Raw genomic sequence first — 19632 nt, 5'->3', positions numbered from 1 at the left:
ATTTCTATAACAGACACAAATGTATAGCAGTCACATATGGATATATTTTGCATGTGAGATGAATCATTAGGGACAAATTAAGTCTTTCCACCAAGTGGGTGAGTACCTGGAAAAAACAAAACAAAAATACTGGCAGCGACCCGTGGTAGCCCTCAGCCTCCTATGTATGCACCTGAGGTATCGGTTTCAAAGTTATTTCAAAGTTAGCCAAGTTATTCGCATATACAGGATTTTCAGAAAATTTGACCCCTTGACCTCAACCAAGAGGTCAAGGTCACAGATTCAAACTATGATACACCTATGGTATCCATTTAAAACTCCTACACCGCTTCATTCGCGAGTTATCATAGTCAAAGGTTTTTCAGCAAGCTTGACCTCTGACCCTTGATCTTGAGGTTGAGGTCACTGAGATTCAAACTCAACTGAGATTTTTAGTAGCTACGCCTTTGGTATCAAATTCAAAATCTTACATTACCTTATTCTCAAGTTACTGCATTCACAAACTTGGGTGTCCACATCACGCGCCCACCATGCCCACCTGGGTGACAACTATACCCCATTAGCCTTTAACGGCTGAGGGGTAAAAATGTGGCTAAAATGACATATTAGATCAATTATTTATTTTGTCCAAAATTTTGCACTCTTCCATTAAAGTCTATAACTCCTTAATTATATTATGCAAAGCTGGAAAACAATGAAGCACCAGTGACAGATTTAAACCTGCAGATGCAGCAAGATTCTGAGATAAGCTGCTACATCTTCTATATAGAAAGATATACAGATGGAGGCTCACTGAGGTTATCTTCTAAAATGATCTGTGGTTTTGCATTATAGAAAAGTACTTTAAGAGACGTCATTATGTCTGGATCTTTTGGAGACAATTAGAGCTGAGGTAATGTTACACAGTTCATCTTCTCATTATTGTGGAAAAAAAAGAAAAAACAACTATTGTTACTGCAACTGGGGATGTAAAATTACAATTACAATAAATCAGGGCTTTAAGCAGTCACAGTAATGGCAGAGGCTGAGTAAGACTGTAGAAGTGTAAGCTAGCATTTCAACAGAAATAGTGACACTAGTGTTTAGCAGCCATGGTGCCTTTTAGCAGGTTACTGGACATGGATCATGATGCTAATTTCATTTGCTGGGTGCAAACATAATTATGGTGTATTATTTATTAACAGACAGTAATTAAGAGTCACATAATGGAGATATCATCGTTTACTATAGCTTCCATTTGCTTACCCTCCTGCCTTTGGGTCCTCTGATACCAACAGATCCCCGGGAACCTGGAGGCCCCTGCATGTGTATGAAAAAATATTCTTTGAGTTTGAAAATGGAGACTTAGATGCAACTACCTCACTTTTTTTGATATGTTGTCAACCATCAAAGGCTGCTAAAAAAACACAACACCATATAATCATATTGAACTATTACTGTGTGACTTTTTTTCTGCTCCCTTTCTATCACATTGATGTCAATCTAAACCGAAAAGCACATTCTCACACTTAACCACACACATCTCTTCTAATCTCTGTATCAACTCTGTGTTGTCTTGTTTTGTAGTTTGTCCCAAAGTGTCCATCAGCATTTTGTCTTTTTGAAAATCAATCTATAAAAAAAAATAACGCAAAAAAAAGAATAAGAGGCAGAAACTTTAGCTGCCCTTTGGGGTTGTGTCGGGAAGGGCATCCGGTGTAAAACTGCCAAATCAAACATGTGGAAATACCTTCTGTGGCAACCCTTTGTGACATGGCAGCAGCCGAAAGTAGCCACTACAGGAGGCAGAGTCTTCAGCTATTGGGCCTCTTTCCTGTGGAACCAGCTCCGAGTTTGGAATCTACATTTAAAATTTTGCTTAAGAACTTTATTTTCAATAAAGCTTAGAATTAGTGCTAGATCAGGTCACTCTAAACCATCTTGTGAAGATGCTATCAGATCAGGCTGTTGGGGGACTTTCCATAATGCACTGAGCATTTCTTTCTCCACTCCCCTCTTTTTACTCTTGATGCATTTGCATGCCACTGCTGCATGAAACTAGCTTTTGTCTGCTCTCTCCTGTAATTTGTGTTTAGGCCTAAACTCTCTATTTTGATCTTCACTTTCTCCTTACCCCCCAAACGGTTGCAGTACAGTACTGTACCTCCCTGAGCCTGGTTCTACCAGAGATGTCTTCCTGTTGTACGGGAGTTTTTCCTTCCCACTGTTGCCAGGCGCTTATTCGTATAAGATCGTCTGATCGTTGGAGTTCTCTCTCTCTAATATTGTAAGGTTTGTTTTTTCATCTTCTAGGAAATCTCAGTTTATAAATAAAACTAAATTGAAAGTATCTCTACAGAAGCAAGAGAAATGCAACATAGCACCAGTGTAGTTGGGTGCGGTGAGAAGTGCAATCTGAGACTGCATACAGGCACCGTTTTCATGGATTAGATAAGGTCTGTTAGTGTAGATGGCACAATAGGTTAGTATAGCCACACCATACACATGCACACACACCAAGACAGTTTACCTTCTCTACAGCTATGATACAGATAGTAATAATGGTAAACTTACTGGAATCCCTTGCAGTCCAGGTGGCCCCATCTCACCAGGTATTCCAGGGTGACCCTGATGAAACAACGTTACTTGAATGATATCTATACAATCTTTCAAAGAAAGCATAAATAAGTCCTCAGATGTGACATGATAAATCAAATCTGTTATCACACCCCAACCCTTTACAACAGAATGCCCCCTGGTATGAGAGATGGGGTCCAGACTTACTCCTTACCATCGGCCCCTGTTCACCTGGTGGCCCGGGGACGCCTGTGTTCCCTCGATCACCCTGAAGTACCAAAAGCCACGATTAGGGAAACGGAAGTAGGATTGCAACCGATCCAACAGTCAAATATATGTCAAAACATTTAATTATACCCAGTAACAACATAATAAAGTAATGCTCTCAAATTGTTGCTTTTGTTTTATCAGAAATGTACAATTACATTATATGGAGAAAGTTAGCAAATATGCAAATTTTAATGTCTCCATGTGGGCAACGGTCATTGCAGGTGGGATCACTTTTTTAGGTTGTACATCCAGTTCTTATGAGTGCAATATTTCTGGAACATCTTTAAAACTATCATTCAGTTGAGCAGATTAAATTTTGGTCAAGCTTACTGTGATCTAGAATTTCATTACTATTTATTCCAAGTTCAGTTGGACTCAGTGAGAACTGATTAGATGTGGCTAGTCAAAGGTCAATGTATGATTGGATCATTTCCATCAAAAAATAAATTGATAATAATTAAATTGTATATGTTTATCTCAGTTGAATTCATCTACTTTTGGGACTTGTGTTAATATCTGATGATGAATTAGGTCATATTTATACAGAAACATGAAAAATATTACAAATCTTACTCAAACTATAACTGGTGATCGGCTGGTGCACGCGTACAACCACAAGACAGCAATTTTACTTGCATGAGAACTTATTTGAAAAACTGTGTTCAATATATTTTTGTGCATTTGCTGGCCCACTCCATACAGCACTACAGAAAAGATTTCAAAAGGTCAAAACGAGACTACAAATTGTGACAGTAGCAAAGAATGACACATTTAGACCGCGCTAACCTTTTCTCCCGCGATACCCATCTCTCCGACAGGCCCAATAAAACCAGGCAGTCCCTGAGGGAGAGAAAAAATGCTGTCTTAACTGTGTCTTATTTCTCTTAGTCTTATGAACTTGTAATTCTCATAATAGGCTGCACAGCTCTGGGGCACTGACAAAACAGACACACACTGTGAGCATCAAACAGAAACGAGCAAAAAAGAGGGAGAAAAGCCTTTACCCTCTCGCCAAGCTTTCCGACCTCGCCAGTTATCCCGGTCTCACCCTACAGCAAAGCAGCCAATTAGCATATCACAAACTTATTCATGCCTTTCGTTTTTAGTGCAATTCAGTTGAAATGTGCTTAGAGGCCAGTTCCCCTGTGGTAGCAGGGAATTAACATCTAATTTATACATATTCAGATGATACATTATCATAAAAGAAAACCAGGGAGAGAGTGTTCAGTTACGGTGACAACGGTTCGTCTGTGAACGTATGACAATTAAGTCTGACCTTGAGTCCATCTGTGCCCGTCAGTCCAGGGAATCCCTGCCTCCCCGGCCTGCCCTGAACAGAAAGCAGAAATGACAGAGAGAAGTGTACTGAAGCTCCACACAACAAACAATAAACTCTGTATCTCCAGTAAAAAGGTGTTGCTTCCCTCAAGAGGCTGCGACACAAAACAAACCAACATTTGATGCCAAAACAAAGGCACCCCTTTAAGACAGCTAATGATTCAAAAAATAAAGAGGTATTTCTAGCATCAAAGGCTTATTATTACTCACAAAACTCTTTGGGTCATTTGTGTTTGTATTTTCATATTCACTTGTGGGTTTTACTTTTGGGAGATGGCAGACTGAAGTCTACCACTGCAAAAATAGATTGTTTTATTGGAAAAGGCTTCTCTATTGTTTAGCCTGGGATGACTCCAAACAAACACATTTTTGGACAGAGACGGTCACTGTGGACTTTTTTATACTGTGGAGCAGTTCAAAGTCATCCTATTCGTCTTTTATAAAGTCACATTTGGCTTGAATAGCATCTTTATCAACAATGGTCACAATTCAGATATAAAAAATCTACATCTGTTGAAGTCAATTGATAAACAAACAATAACGGGAACTTGTTTGACTCCACTCTTAAATAGATTTAATAAATTATCTAATTATCTTTATAATTATCTTTCTTGTGCATTTATCTTAAAAAATAACTCAATCATTAGATACTTTTTAAAGAATTTCTTTTGTTTACAACACTCTTGTTTGCTTTCACGTTCTTTTTATGATAGACAGGAGGCAGCAATTTGCTGACCAATCTGGTAATATGAGTACAGAGTGTCCAATAGGAAGTCTTTGAAAACATCTGGAAAACAATAGGAGATCAGTCAGCCAAAGGACTTACTATCCATAATTGGTCAAAGTTACTCCTCCAATGCTAATTTAGGCAGAGACACATGAGCGTAGTAAGTGCTGAGGTTTTAAATGACAACTTTGTTATTGTTGTGTCTGGTCTTAGGTTGTACTCACCTCGGGTCCAGCGGGTCCAGCTGGCCCAACTGGCCCCTCATCACCCTGACCAAAAAAAAAACAAATAAAAAAAAGTCAACATTACATAAAGAAACATTTATTTCAGCTTAAATGAACTTTTAAATGTAACCACACCTGAAGTCCTGAAGTTCCACTTGGACCTGGCAAACCTCTTGCTCCTTGTTTTCCCTATTAATGAGACATTGAGGTTCAGGGTTCAGTTAATTTCTGTGGTTCTAATTGAGCTGATGTGGTTCTACTAACCTTGGGACCTTCAGGGCCATTTTGTCCTGGTGGGCCAATGTCACCTGGAAAGCCCTGCAGAAATAACAAGAAATGAACCCCAGTTATATCACCATATGGTAGAATGGTTTATGCTACTCTAAACTGTTAAAATGATAAACAGCACTGAGCAAAAGTCTTGAGCAACTCCTCATTTCTTCAGATTTTGTTTCCAGGAAGCATTGTGCAATTCCTGAGTTGTCATGAGAAAGCTAAAACTCGGGAGGTAGAGCAGGTCATCTACTAATTGGAAGGTTAGTGATTTGACCCCTGGTTGCTCTTGTCTGCAGGCTAAAATATCCTCAGGCAAGATCCTGAACCCCAAGTTTCTCTCCAAGTGTGAATGTTAGATTGAAAGCACTTATACATAGAAAGAAAAAGCTTATATCAATGTGTGTGAATGAAGCATATTGTGTAAAGCACTTTGAGTGCTTGTGTGGAAAAACACTCCACAAGAACCAGTCCATTTATCAATAGTTAGCCAGGCTTTCTGAAGACTTTTTAGAGTTTTCTGTGGACATTGGCTACTTTTTTGCTCATTTTCAGTCCAATTCTTATACCTGACCATTTTCAGAGGAATGTTTTTATTTGTTAAGTGACTTAACACTGACCTATGAAACACCTAACTCAAGAGATGAACCATTGTTGTGTTTAGCAACTTAGCAAGAATCAATTCTAAATTTTATCTTCAGGCACTTTGTTGCCAGCAGTCTGTTGCAAAAATACATAATTCACACCCGTTTCTGTAGTTGAATCTACAAGAAAAAGCCAAAAAGTTGATTCCCAAAGAGCTACTAGATGAAAACTTGAGAATGGAACAAAAGGCAGCCAACATTCAAAGAAGAGCTTTGAATGTCCTTCAAGAAGCCTGAAGAACTATCCCCGAAGGCTACTTAAAGGATTTAGAAGAAAGCTTGCCCAAGAGAGTTCAGGCTGTGTTAAAGAGTAGGTGGTCATACAAAACATTGACTTTCAACACCATTTTTGAGTGTATTTCTATGTTTGCAGGTTTCGGTAAATCACTGCACCCCTTTTCCTAGCAAATATAAAGAAATGAGGTTTGGCTCAGGACCATTTCAAATTCCTGTATTTAGATAAAATGTTTGTATGTGACTATAATCTATATGTATCTATAATTCCTACCTCTAGGCCAGGAGGACCAGGTAAACCAACAGGACCCTTCTCACCAGGTTTGCCCTTAAAAATGTCACACAATTATCACCAAGATTAGAATTAAAAATGTAAAAACAACAACAACAAAGCTAAAATTTACACATTTACTAGATTGTGGAACCAACATAATGTGGCATTTTAATGAAACAATCCAATACATCTTCATTTTTTTCAGTTATAATAAACCTGCCCTTTAGCACCTGTAAACATGTTATGCAATTCAAGGTTACGTCAATGCAGAATAAAGGAAATTTAATTTTCATTGCACCAGACAACAAATCCCTCAAACAAGGGAAAATCCTGATATGAAGAATGAGTTTAGCTCCTTGGAATGGCTGTTATCATTGCTGAAAGATGCATAAATCACATAGCAGATCAAGCAAGCATGAGGCTTAGTTTTCTATGCAAGAACCTCAAATCAGATCAGAGAGCACTGAAAACATTAAGGAAACTTTTAGATTGCATAAGTGCCAAAGCTTGGAGAGCGTTCACACTGGGAATTTGCCTGTGCCCTACTCTTTGAAGAGTTGAGCTATATGTGCTTGATTAGACCAAAATTCTCACACACACATAAGGGCATAAAGTTTGCTTTTGTATACGTTTGAAGATTTCTGCTCATCTTTCTTCAAGAAGACCAGCCTTTTTTTCTTGAGAGCATCTTAAGACTCACTGGATCCTTTGAGTGCACCACTATGCTTTCAGAACAAAATTCTCATCCGGAGTTTAAAAAGGAGAAACTGCCTTCACATCATAATTTAATTGCAAAGCAGGCAAAGCAAATGTTTTCTTGCTTGAGAAAAGAAATATCTGTTATTTCTAAATAAGGTTATAATGTTCAGTCTAGAGATCACTGCAACATCACTAATTAAATAATTTTAATCAAATAAATTCCAATTCACTGCACTGGCTCTGGGGGAGCCATTACTGCAATCCAGTTAGATGTTAACTAAATGAGGTTTCAACTATACTGAATGGAGTTTTCCTGCATGAAACTATCCACAATGGATAATTGTAAATCAGTAAGCATGTGGAAGGTAAAATACCTGTTGTCCAGGTTTTCCACAAGGACCGGGCAACCCACGTGAGCCACGGCTGCCCTGTAACATAAATGCCAGTTAACAAGACAAAAAGGGGCATCAAATGCATCAAAACAAAAAGTACTGTGCAAAGCCTATTTGATACATTGGAGGCATTTGTGAAAGACTGTTTACCTTTTAGTGCCTAAACCTGGTACACGGCTATAGTAAATGGTTTGTACTTCCCTTTAAGAGAGCAGTACAAGAGACTTTACAACAAGTCCCATTAATCCATGCACACACAGATGGTTGCAAAGATGACACACTCTGTGCTGGTCTAATTGGTAGCAATCTGGAGTGAATCATCTTGCTGAGGGGAATCTGACACGGACCCAAACAGATGCATTTACGAGAAGCCAGCCATTAAATCCACAATCTTATTAATGGATGATCTGCGCCATCACCTGAGCACATACAAAAATACACCTACCTTGTCCCCTTGGAATCCACATTCTCCCGGCTCTCCTGGCAGGCCAACATCCCCCTGGAAACAGAAATAAACATAGAAAATAGTGTGAATGCTAATAAGAGAAAAATTCTATCAACAAGGAGCTATGATTAGCACATGCTTTATAGCTTTGCCTTAAATGTTAGCTTTCTCAGGAGAGAGATACAATTTTGTGATTTGTCACATTAACCATTCTTTTGTAGAGAAAGGTAGTAGTTTGAGAAAGACATATGCAGATCACCTTATCACCTTTCAGTCCTTGTTCCCCTGTATTTCCAGGTACTCCCTTAGAAGCAAAGAAAAAAAGCGCTGTCATGTTTCCCTGTTCACAAGGGTGTATTAAAGATGGACACAGCCAGACCTGAAAGATAAGTCATGATCTCTGTGCTCTGAAGCCTCAACAACAGTCACCAAGTGATTTTTTGGTGCTAAACGTTACTGCATTTGCTAAGAGTGCAAAATGCTAAGTAAGTAAAAGCAAGCAAACGTAGTTAGCAAGCTGTATTCATAAACGGCACAAGTGCAACAAACAGACACATACACAGCTACACAGGGAAAACTGTTTTGGTTTGAGGCTGTATGCTTTCCAATGCAGTTTAGTTTGCCTTTCTAATATGGTAGTGTATCGGGATTGACCACCAGTTCCTTTAATGGTCACTCGAGGCTTCCCCCAACACTAAGTCTGCTATTTTATTAGTCTGTATTAATGGGCGTCTGTGTCTTGAACTGGTAGAGCTTATGCATGCAACTTGCTAACCTAGATTGCTAGTGTCAGCTAACTTAAAACAACCTGATACCCTTGACTAAACAGGGTTGTTTCTGCCTCCACAAAGATAAAACAGTAATGACCAAAACACTAACACTGAGGATTCAAAATACAATCCAAAACCAACTGGCGTTATGGTGGCTCAGTCCATCATTTACATACATCTTTACATGACTCCCTTTTGGCTGTTAGTAGAAATGGAGATTTTTGGCACTTCCACTTGGCATCATTTTCAGCCCAGCGATTGCCGCTTGAGGAACATCTATTCTGTAGCATAATTAATCCCAAGACTAACCATGTCTGACCAATGCAAGCTTAGCCTCTATTGGAGGAAGTTTTGAAGGCCAATCACTAAAATACCAAAATGCATACAACTTACAGTTAAAAATCCTCAAAAACAGACAGAGGCAAAACAGTGAAACTGGAACATTTACCTTGAGTCCTGGTGGTCCAGGTAATCCCATAATGCCAACAGGGCCCATGTCTCCCTGCAAACAATCACACCAACAGCCTTAAAACAATGTCCTTTGGAGGAATTTTGTTCAATAGCAAAACAAGTGTTGTTTTAAATTCATAGCAGATGCTCATAAAGAAAGAAAATAAATAATACTCCACAAAAAAGTTGTTTCGAACTAATTTTAGAAGGAAGAAAAATGAAAAAGCAGAGAGCAACAGACAACGAATCAAAGTGCATAAACCACAAATATAACTTTATGAAATCAGTTACAAGGACTGCGCAACACTCACAATAAGACCAGGGACTCCACATGGGCCAGGAGCTCCCAGCTCACCCTAGGAGGAATGGGAAAGAAGAAGAGAAAGAAGAGATACATGTGCACACTCAGGAGCATAGAGCTGTCAGTACGAGATGCGATTGAATGCGGCATGTTTCTATATTTGTTTTGTTGATTAGTATTTTCCTTATCCTGAGAAAATGTTTTCCTCTACTCTATCTCAGTTTAGCACTGAGTAAGCGACTTGGCACTTAACACACAGAGCAGATTGTTGCCCAAATGATCTACCCCACAGCCACATGCTATGCCTACATCCTCTCCAAGCCACGCATCCAATACAGAGATGGATGACACACAGCCCAGTGTGGCCTTCCTGTCGCTTCCTTTCTTTCTCTATGAATGAAAGGAGGTGGATTTAGCCAAATGGAACATCCCCTCTTCTCTCTGGAGAGAGAAGAAATGAAGCCAGGGGGATGCTCTCAGAGGTCAGCCAATCACAATCTAACACTGACCCAGTCAATCACAAGTGGTGAGTGTCAAGCTAAAGAAAGATGAGTGGCGAATGAAACTGCTGATGGTGCCCTCATATCAGTATGGATAATGATGAGTGAGGGAGAATGCCAAGATCTGACTCGTGGTTAGTCCTGAGTAAGTATAAAATGTTCCTGCTTTAAGTTTTGACTGTGTTAAAAACTTTTTCAGAATTATCCCTCTAGGTTACTTGATGTAGACTAAATAAATTTAAGTGCTACATTAAAATTTGTATGAAGTGCACCTGTTTGTTGCACTACAGCATTTTGTATGTAATCTTCTAAATGACACTGCAGTGTGATCGTTATGTGAAATCAGATTAAATCTGTGTCAGGTGTAACATTGTGGACTTCAGGGACAAATGGGAGGAAATGGATTCCACCAATCATGAGTAAATCGTGCAGGAATCCACATCTTTTCACTTACTGGGTTCCCATCAGGGCCAGGTGGTCCCCTCTCTCCAACGTCACCAAGAAAGCCCTGAGCACACAAAGAGACAGCATCGTCATGTAACCATAGAGAGAGAGTCTTTATTATATTCATTCTCTCAAAATGCCCATTTTGATGTTGAATGCATTTAGATATCACACGGGATGTCAGTTAAGTTATTACAGCAAACACAGGGGATAAACAAAGTGTTTTTCCAAAACGGAAGTTTCCAGAGTAAGGCCAAGTTATCAGATGTGCTCCCAGCATTTTCATTCCCCAGAGACCGGCAGGAAATTCCATGGCTGATTGTTTCCAAGCGACGAGTGTCTGTGTGTGCACGCACTGGCAGGGATTGCTCAGCAGCCCGCGAACCAAACCCCCAGGACGCGCCTAAATGGCTGAATAAAGCTGCTTGGCCCAGGAATTGCTGACTGTGCTCTTTTTTTTGCTTGGCGCTCGTAATTCCATTATAGAGGCAGAACAAGAGGAGTGATGCAGCCAAGAGGCCACACGCTCATCGTGTGCTTGTCAGTATGCCAAGGTCAACATGCAACCCGCTGCACATTACACCTCAGTACTTGCCTATAGAAGGTAAGTGTTAGGGTTAGGGGAATGATAAATGGCAGAACTGCGGTGAGGTCTCTTTTATCGTGTCTACAGAGGGAAAGATCAAAAAGGGCTTGAGTCTTAAACAGATGGCAAAGATAGGGGCTGCTTGTGTGGCAAACAATCATTCCTTTTTTAGAAAATTAGGCAAAAGTGGATCAAGAAATAAACAGTAATTGGTGCAAAAACAAGAAACACGGAAAAATTTGCTGCTCCCAAACTGTCAATAACTCTCTCAGTTTTGATCAGAAACACATGCAACTCTTTTTTTCTCGTGCCGACAGTAAATCTCAGTGAGGATTTAATTATAGGATCTGTCCAATGAAAGTCTCTTCTCAAAGCTATGTGCAAATTCTAGCCAGTCATTCTATCTGTATGGGTGACACAAGAAAATGGGAGCAGTTTGATGTCATTCAAAATCTGAATTCAAAAAGACAATTTTCATCACACATATTCCCATTTGATAGAATGTGCCAGCTCTTTTGCTTGTCTGGTTCTCTTGCACTGCTGCTGAGTCAGGATGGAAAACAAAAAAAACCCAACTTCTTACACAAACTGATCTCACTTTTCACCACAGAGGAAGAGAAATGGCTTGCTCATGACTTGGCAATGAAGGGCTTACTCTTAGGCCTTGGCATGTATCACTGACCATTGCAGCATAATAAGACTGAAAAATCGTGTTCAACCAGACTAAGCCTGGGAAAAATATGTGATTCATACAAGTGGTTATGTGCAGTATTAGTATTTTCCATGTAAGCTTGGAAGGACGGGAAATTTGCTTCCAGGCGCCAATGACAATAGACCTCTCTCGTCTGTGGGTAGAGCTTCCAGAGGGCCAAACCCACAACTGACACATTATATTAGCCTATCAGTCTAACGCAACACAAGAACAGTAATAAGCACACTGTTTAACACATAAAGTTTCCAAATCAACTTCAGTCAGAGAAAATTAATTGCACTGATCATGAGATTTATAGACAGATAGCATTTTTTAACATTAAACTAGCAATAAGCTTAGTGGGAATATGATTATAATCTTCTGATATGTACTAAAGGAATCTATGCTTCCTCTTAGACTGTAGTAGGCTGAGCTTTTTGTGCCTCATATATGTATTTACGAGTAAGGCCAGGAGGGGTTTCACACTGAACTGAAGTCTCTGTCAGAGTAATGGTCATTTAATGGGCTTTATAGTAGCTCTGCACTGCAGTAAGGTCCCATAGATCACAAACACTGTCATTGCCATAAGGCTACATTAATAACTGAGAAGTATGTTGAGAGAAAACTTTACCGGCCTACCCATCTTGCCCTTCTTCCCATGAACACCAGGAATTCCCTACGAACAGGAAAGAAATGGATAAGAAGAAGAGTACATCATTTCAAAACCTGGACAACATTCAGCAATAAGACTCAATCTATTGGGCGGTGTGTAGTTTTGATGCTCCTCACAAGAACAAAATTATTGACTGAAAGCAGAGAACACCATTTCTTGAAACTTTACCAACTGTGGGGGGGTAGGGGATAAAATATTCAAATTCCATCCTTCAGCTTGGTATCAGCAGATGACAAAACAATCTCAAAGGGTCCATTTAACAGCTGATCTGTAGTTTGCTATATTATTACATCATGATCCTCAGAAGTGTTCAGGAGAAAGTTGAAATCTGAACTTCTGATAAACAGAAGAGCTATAAAATGGATCATGAGGTGAGGTTATTTCATCAGATAAGACATTTGAAGCTCAACTTATTGGATACAAAATTGTGCATTCATTGTTTTTACTCAAGAGTAATGGATAGGTTTGCCTAGTGTGGTCTTAGTGTTTTAATCTAATGCCCTTGTTTTATTCAAGTAAATCTAATCTGGGTCTCATTTCCATTTCATAATTTTTGGGACATAATGCAGCCCAGTGGGTATTCTCTCTCAAAGCCACTAATACTCACTCTCTCGCCATCAGGACCAGGAAAGCCAAAAAGCCCAGGGATGCCAATGTGACCCTGGAGAGATAAATAAAAGATGGAGTAAAGGAACAGATAAGGCGAAGATAGATGGAAAAGCAAAAGGTGGATAAGGGGACATAATGAGACTGAGCAAAGATGCTGGGCATTGTGTAGGACTGTCAATAACACTAACACGTGTCTAAAAATCTTTATAAAGCCTTCAGCTGTGATGGGTCCATCTGCAACAGTGCTCTGCAAGGTTTATGTTACAGTTGAGTGGTCTCGAAGAGCCAAACCTTGAAGCAAGTGTATATGCCCATGGACTGCATGGTGCTGGCTTCCACGATGTAGTCCAAGGGCACATACCCTCACATCAGGGATCTCTGGAGATCTTCGTGCCAAACCTGCTCAGTGGAAAAGTAGAAATAACAATGACATGAAATGAGAAGCTTACATCTGGATGCATTATGCAGCACAGCTATAAAGTTTTATGATCTCTGGCTAGCATTACTAAAAACTGTATTGACTCTAACATACTTTAACTATATGAAGAAAACCATCTGTTACCATTATCGTCGCGTTAACGGGGAAAGATGAGCGGTGTTTATGACACTGGGTGTTTTATACAACCACACTGGTTAGGTAATTAAATTAGCATGATTTTCACAGCTCATTTAAGGAAAGCGAAGGTCCAACAGAGAAGAAACATGCTGCTCTCCCCTGTGGCCATCAGTAGCTGCTACATGAGGGAGCATGACAAAAACAGGAAACATTAAGAAATGGCAAAAGACTTGCAAAGTACCATAGAGAGTCTTACAAAAACACACATCCCAACACCACCACCAAGAAGAACTGCAACATCTACTTACCCTCACCCCTTTTATCCCCATTTTTCCTGCAGGCCCAGGAAAGCCCTAATTGTAATAGATAAAAAAAAAACATATTTCAGTAGTTACAAACAGCTGCATTCATCTGAGATGCCATACAAGTAAATTTATATATTTAAATCGGCTGACTAGTCTACTTAACAATTAGCATCCACCTTTTGGATATTAAATTTTGTATCCTCTTTAAAATTCTGTTTAGCATAAACCCTGACATTTGCAACATTAATGCTTCAGCAGCATTCACATCTGTTTCCCAGAAACACTGTCGTCTAATGCACCAGCACAGAACATGACTCTGCAACTATAAAGATCAACTTTCTGCTCAGGAGAGCTCCCAACAGCAAATTGTAAAGTCTTGACATAAACATATAGCCCTCCTGATTCCCAGCCTACAGATGGTAGGGGGTGCTAAAACCTAATCCACCACACATCTCTAAGTTCATATAGGGGATCAGAGTTTTGGCATAGTCAGTGCAGTAAAGCACAGAGGCAAACACAGAGACCTGTGCCTGAACACTAAGTTATCTTAAACATTCAAGGGTTGTAAATGAGGGAATAGCCAACCAGTTGTTTTTGGAGTTTAAAGCTGAGATAAAATAGATTTCTAATGTGGAGAAACTCTAATACTTCCCAGCTTTGACTTCTTCAGTTAGACTACTCCTAGAAGTGAAGCAAGGGATAATGCTCAGAGTTTTAAAGGACAGAAGAAGCTTTTATTGTGTGTGTGTGTGTGTGTGTGTGTGTGTGTGTGTGTGTGTGTGTGTGTGTGTGTGTGTGTGTGTGTGTGTGTGTGTGTGTGCGTGTACCTGGGGACATGTGGCATTAGTCACACTTTTATTACCTTTTCTTTCTTCAGGGTATCGCTTACGATAGAAACCCTTTTGACATTTTATTTTCTCACAAGACCAGGGGCATCCATCGCTGAAATTCCACCACAGGTAATTTTTCTTTTCAATCAGCAGCTACACACTTTTCATTCTGAGTTATCAAATTAGGTTTTTTTGTTGAGGCGCCGGTTTCGGAGATTTTTTATAGTTTTGCTACCATCCAGGATTATTACATGTAATTATTTCCTTGCTTAAGAAAACATAAGAATTCAATGCTCCACTGTAGTTCTCAGTATGTTCATCATTCTGACAGCAAGTAAAAATTACAAGATGGAATCTGATTTGTTCAAAAGTCCCAAATCAGCCCTAATTTTTCAAAAAGTTGAAGTCACAATAGAAAAAATGTGCCGGCCTCCATTTATTGTTTTATTTCCACACGTGTGTCTGTGTGTCTATGTGTGTGTGTGTGTGTGTGTGTGTGTGTGTGTGTGTGTGTGTGTGTGTGTGTGTATCCCTGCTCAACCAGTGCCACAACTCTAGATTTACTGCACCTGCCTGCCAGGATAGCCTTTTGCCCCAGGGCTTCCATCATCTCCCCGCTCACCCTGTGGAGACAGAGACAGTAGAGAAATACGTGCTAGAAGAATGCGAGAGACTAAAAAGCAGGAAAAGGAAGGAAAAGAGGATGAGGAAAGGAAATATTCCTAGAATAAGGGCCTCTTTTGTGCACAAATGATTTCTGCTGCAGCCTCGCTGATTGCCGTCCTAGAAACTTAGGAAACAGAGTAATTAAAACTGTAAGCAGACATATTTATGCCGTAATAAACAACAGTCAGTTGGTCCTATAGAGGAATTCAAAACCTCCAAGCTTTTCAATAGAGTCCTATTGTTTAGTCGAGTTGCCTAAGGAAAGAGGCGCCACTACAGACATTGCCACTCTAACCACTCAATTAATCCAACAGTAAGTGCTTTTATAATGTGGTCAAGCTTGCATGCTGTTAAGACTACTGTGAGCACAGCTCTGCATTGGTATGTTTATCCTTATCGACACACTGTATAATGCATGCGTCATCCCTTCATTGTGGTGAGACCAAATGAAATGCATCAATCAGAGAGTAACATTTAATTCTGTAAATATGGGAAAAGAAAATTACTAAATTACTTAATGAAGGAATGCAAATTACAGGCCCTTCATACACTATATTCATTTAAAACTGAGGTTTCTGCATTTTCAGATTCCTGGGAAAACTGGATTAACATGTTAAGACAGGCTAGAAGGATAATGTCATTAAAAACCATAATCAGAGAAACAGCAGTCATTGTTGCAGCCCCCCTTAATATTACACACACTCTAGAATATACTGCAGTCCAGTAAAATGCCACCACTAACCAGAACATCAGAGCTAAAGCTATAATTAACTCCTCGATGGCAGAAACTGCAAAAAGTGCATTACAGAGATTCAAAAGGTGCCCTTTAAAGCTTAACCGTTAATTGGTTTGCATTAGACTGTGCAGGTGCAAAATAAAGCAGACACCATTGGTAAGTAAGAAATATTGCACAACAGAGGGTTAAGATAAAATAATAAGTGTTGAGCTAAGGAAGAGCAAGACATTTTTCCAGAATTACTAAGCTTTATCAAATGGCATATTTAATTACAATTTATTTACAAATATTGCACCAGCACACACACACACACACACACAGCACATGTACACAGCCATAGAAGTGATGTTACACACATTCTTAACTCCAGAGGGCAATACATAAAAAAATATTTCGTTCTTACAATCCTCACTCTTCCCATTGTCCACACTTAGTTAACCTCCAGGTGGAAGTAATAAGTCAATAAGCAGTTTCTAGCTAATAAAAATATGCATGTAAACACATTCACGTGTTGCATTTATGAAAACATATCATTTATAAGTGTTTTAAGAAAAATATATAGTTAACTATTTCACTATCAGCTTAACGTTTGACACAGTTTACATTATCCGAAAAACTTTAAACCTTTTTCTCCTTTATTGTGACACGATGCAATCTTCTAAGAGATATTTCACAGGTTTTAGATTCATGAAGATGGGAAAGGACTAGGGAGGGGAATGATCTAGAGTCTTCAAACTATTTAGCCTACTTGCACCTCTGCCAAAAAACTCCCACTATTTTCCCACCAAGATTCCCAAATGACTAATATCTAACATCTCTAGTCACCATGTGTAAAGACATAATCACTGCTATTTTTTTTTTAATGAACCCAGGTGTGCCTCTTTTACTAGTATTTTTCCTCTGTCACTCTCCCTTTCTCCTGTTTTGTTACTATAAATGGAAAGAAATGCTTAAGCGTTATGGGAACTGTCTCTGTAGACTCTTGGCTCTTTTACTTGGTAAGTAAACATACTGTGACAAACAGCTAACACACGCTGCAGCCATCAGACAGAAACATTTTTTATATTATACATGACAAAAAATATATTATAGAAATGCTATGATAAATGTCACAAGTATAAAAGTAAACGGACTAGGCTCTGAAAAATATTTATATATCAGTTTAACTAAAATCAATATTTGAAAAAATGGACTTTGAATTTAAACCAGTACTAAGTTAATAGGTTAAGCCTCTGTGTCTCCCTTTAACAGGCTCTATGGACCTCTATAAAAAAATAAGTACAGTACATTCCTACTAGAAAATTATATATTTTAATAAAAGCATATTTTTTATAAAAGTGATATAAATGATCACAAAAATGCAATGTCAAATCTAAATCAAGACGTCTAGAACAAAGACTTTTAGGCAGATGAAACCAAAGTGGAGATGTGTCAATGCAGAGCGTCATATATGGTGAAAATCAAACACAGTAAAAGCACAAATGCCTCACCCCAGCTGTCAAACATAGTGGAGGAGGAGTAATGGTTTGGTTCTGTTTTACAGCCACAGGACCTGGGCGCTTTGCAGTGTTTAAGTCAACTATGAACTCCTCTGTATACCAAAACATTCATGAGTCAAAACTGAGACAGCTATCTGACAGCCAAGCTTGGCCAAAATTCCTCCACAAGAAAATAAGTGACTGATTAAGTGATATAGAAGATCATTGCTTCAAAATATTGCAGCTAAAGGTGCTTCTACAGGCTACTGGGTCATGGTTTGTATTTAGTTTTTCACAAAATCTTTCTTTTTTCACATCACAATAACAGACACAATCTCCTTTATTTGGATATTGACGCTATGATCAAACGAGGCGCCTGTTTCATTCTGAAGGATCAAACGGGCTCCTCCATGTAAACACTGTGTGAAGGCTAAGAAAACCGAACCTTTTCTCAGTACATGACATTAAACTGTTACCATGCTCCTGTAAAAAATACTCACAGGTTCACCCGGGAGACCAGCAGGACCAGGATATCCTTTTTGTCCCTGTTGACAAAAAAACACAAAAAAAGCAACAAGTTAAAAATTAATACTAATAATTAATACTAAGTAAAATGATTGTGCCATATAATATTCCAGTCACAATTCCACAAGGAAGTTCAGTGTTAAGTGCCTTGGAGCAAAAAGACGGTTTATCTTGGAAGGGAAAAAAGTTAAATGGTCACTCGTCAAATTCAATTAATTTTTTCTTTTCTTTTTATCACCTTGCGTTCAAGAGTGCCTCAGTTAAGATTGCAGGGGTTTAAATTATGCTAGTAGTTTCCAGCTGCCTTAGAGAAAATTTGACTTTGTTTTCCTATAAAAAAGTTCAATAAAATGACTTCATAAAAACCTGGAAGGCTTAGCTTAAAAGGCTCCACAGCACAAGCAAACGTAATAAATGTGAAACTAATAAACCACTTACTGCCTGGTGAACCCTGAATAAGGCATTTCTTTACCATTTCTACACAAGAACAATGACATTTTATTTATTGTTGTGGCACAGCTACTTGGCTTTGGGTTAGTCTAATCATTGCCACCGCCGCACCCTGACAAAACAATTCAGTATCATCTTGCATTAATTAAACCAATAAACCAATTAGGCAGTAATGCGTAAAACCCAAAAGGGTAATTAATGGTCACCTTCATGCCCTGTGATCTCAAATGAGCTTGCCAGCTGGCTACAAAATGAATTAATCTTTTCACAGTCAAGATCTGCGGCAATAAATAAAGACATGAAGTCATCTCTGGGGGGAGAAAAAGTTGATTATCTGAAGTGTAAAGTCATTAGCCACAAGCTGTTTTGGCCTGACAGCAGCAGCACAAATAAACCACAGTCAGACAGAGGCTGAAAAAATTAGTAACTGTGTGTACAGTAAATAAAGTCGACATCAAGAGATCAATGCAAAGCACTCCCGAACCAAACACCAGAGTGTAAAAAGGGACATCAAAATTCTCCTTACACAAACATCCTCTGAGGTATATGGTAGTATCGATGTAAAGGGTCAACTTTAAAGGTTTCTTTACTTAGTTCATGCTGGCTCGGTGAAGGAAAATGCCACTCGATAAAAAAATAATGCAGCTGGGCACATTTTAAAGTTGTAATTTGACTTTTTTGAGCTGACATTCTGTTTTCTGCTGTCTTCTGTGTTTTTGGAGAAAGAGTCTTCATTAGAATTTAAAGTAAAGTGTGTGTTTTTTTTTTAATTATTTGTTTGGTTGGCTGTTTTTTTTTCCCGTAATGATTGGCTGTCCAAAGATAGTAAGTATTAATGGACAGCATGAGTCTGGGTTGAAAGTCTGAGAAAGATTGACACTGACAGCCACAGAGCCGATAAGTAAAATCTGGCTGGCAGGTTGACATCTTGAACTGATAAAAAAAGAAAAAGAAAAAAAGAAAAGCCTTGTGCAACATCTTAGAAA

The 19632-nt window shown here is 38.9% G+C and overlaps 1 protein-coding gene across 1 annotated transcript in view; it reads right to left on the bottom strand.

Annotated features, from left to right (window-relative positions):
- The window catches only part of col27a1b (collagen, type XXVII, alpha 1b), a 67294-nt gene that overhangs the window by 23850 nt on the left and 23812 nt on the right, over nt 1–19632 (bottom strand). The window contains exons 9-29 of the mRNA XM_085295256.1: nt 18172–18216; nt 15361–15414; nt 13965–14009; nt 13099–13152; nt 12450–12494; nt 10552–10605; nt 9608–9652; nt 9295–9348; nt 8336–8380; nt 8077–8130; nt 7614–7667; nt 6541–6594; nt 5380–5433; nt 5251–5304; nt 5116–5160; nt 4103–4156; nt 3831–3875; nt 3613–3666; nt 2771–2824; nt 2554–2607; nt 1246–1299 (exon numbers count right to left, since the gene is read on the bottom strand). Coding sequence (XP_085151382.1) covers nt 1246–1299; nt 2554–2607; nt 2771–2824; nt 3613–3666; nt 3831–3875; nt 4103–4156; nt 5116–5160; nt 5251–5304; nt 5380–5433; nt 6541–6594; nt 7614–7667; nt 8077–8130; nt 8336–8380; nt 9295–9348; nt 9608–9652; nt 10552–10605; nt 12450–12494; nt 13099–13152; nt 13965–14009; nt 15361–15414; nt 18172–18216 — 1071 coding nt within the window. The remainder of the gene's footprint in view (nt 1–1245; nt 1300–2553; nt 2608–2770; nt 2825–3612; nt 3667–3830; nt 3876–4102; nt 4157–5115; nt 5161–5250; nt 5305–5379; nt 5434–6540; nt 6595–7613; nt 7668–8076; nt 8131–8335; nt 8381–9294; nt 9349–9607; nt 9653–10551; nt 10606–12449; nt 12495–13098; nt 13153–13964; nt 14010–15360; nt 15415–18171; nt 18217–19632) is intronic.

This window comes from Mchenga conophoros, linkage group LG12, assembly GCF_057382185.1.
Source record: "Mchenga conophoros isolate Kocher_MC1m ecotype Shallow Benthic linkage group LG12, M_conophoros_male_GT1.1, whole genome shotgun sequence".
NCBI lineage: Eukaryota > Metazoa > Chordata > Actinopteri > Cichliformes > Cichlidae > Mchenga > Mchenga conophoros.
Note: the sequence above shows the minus strand (reverse complement) of the source record. Positions and strands in the feature narration are given on the sequence as shown.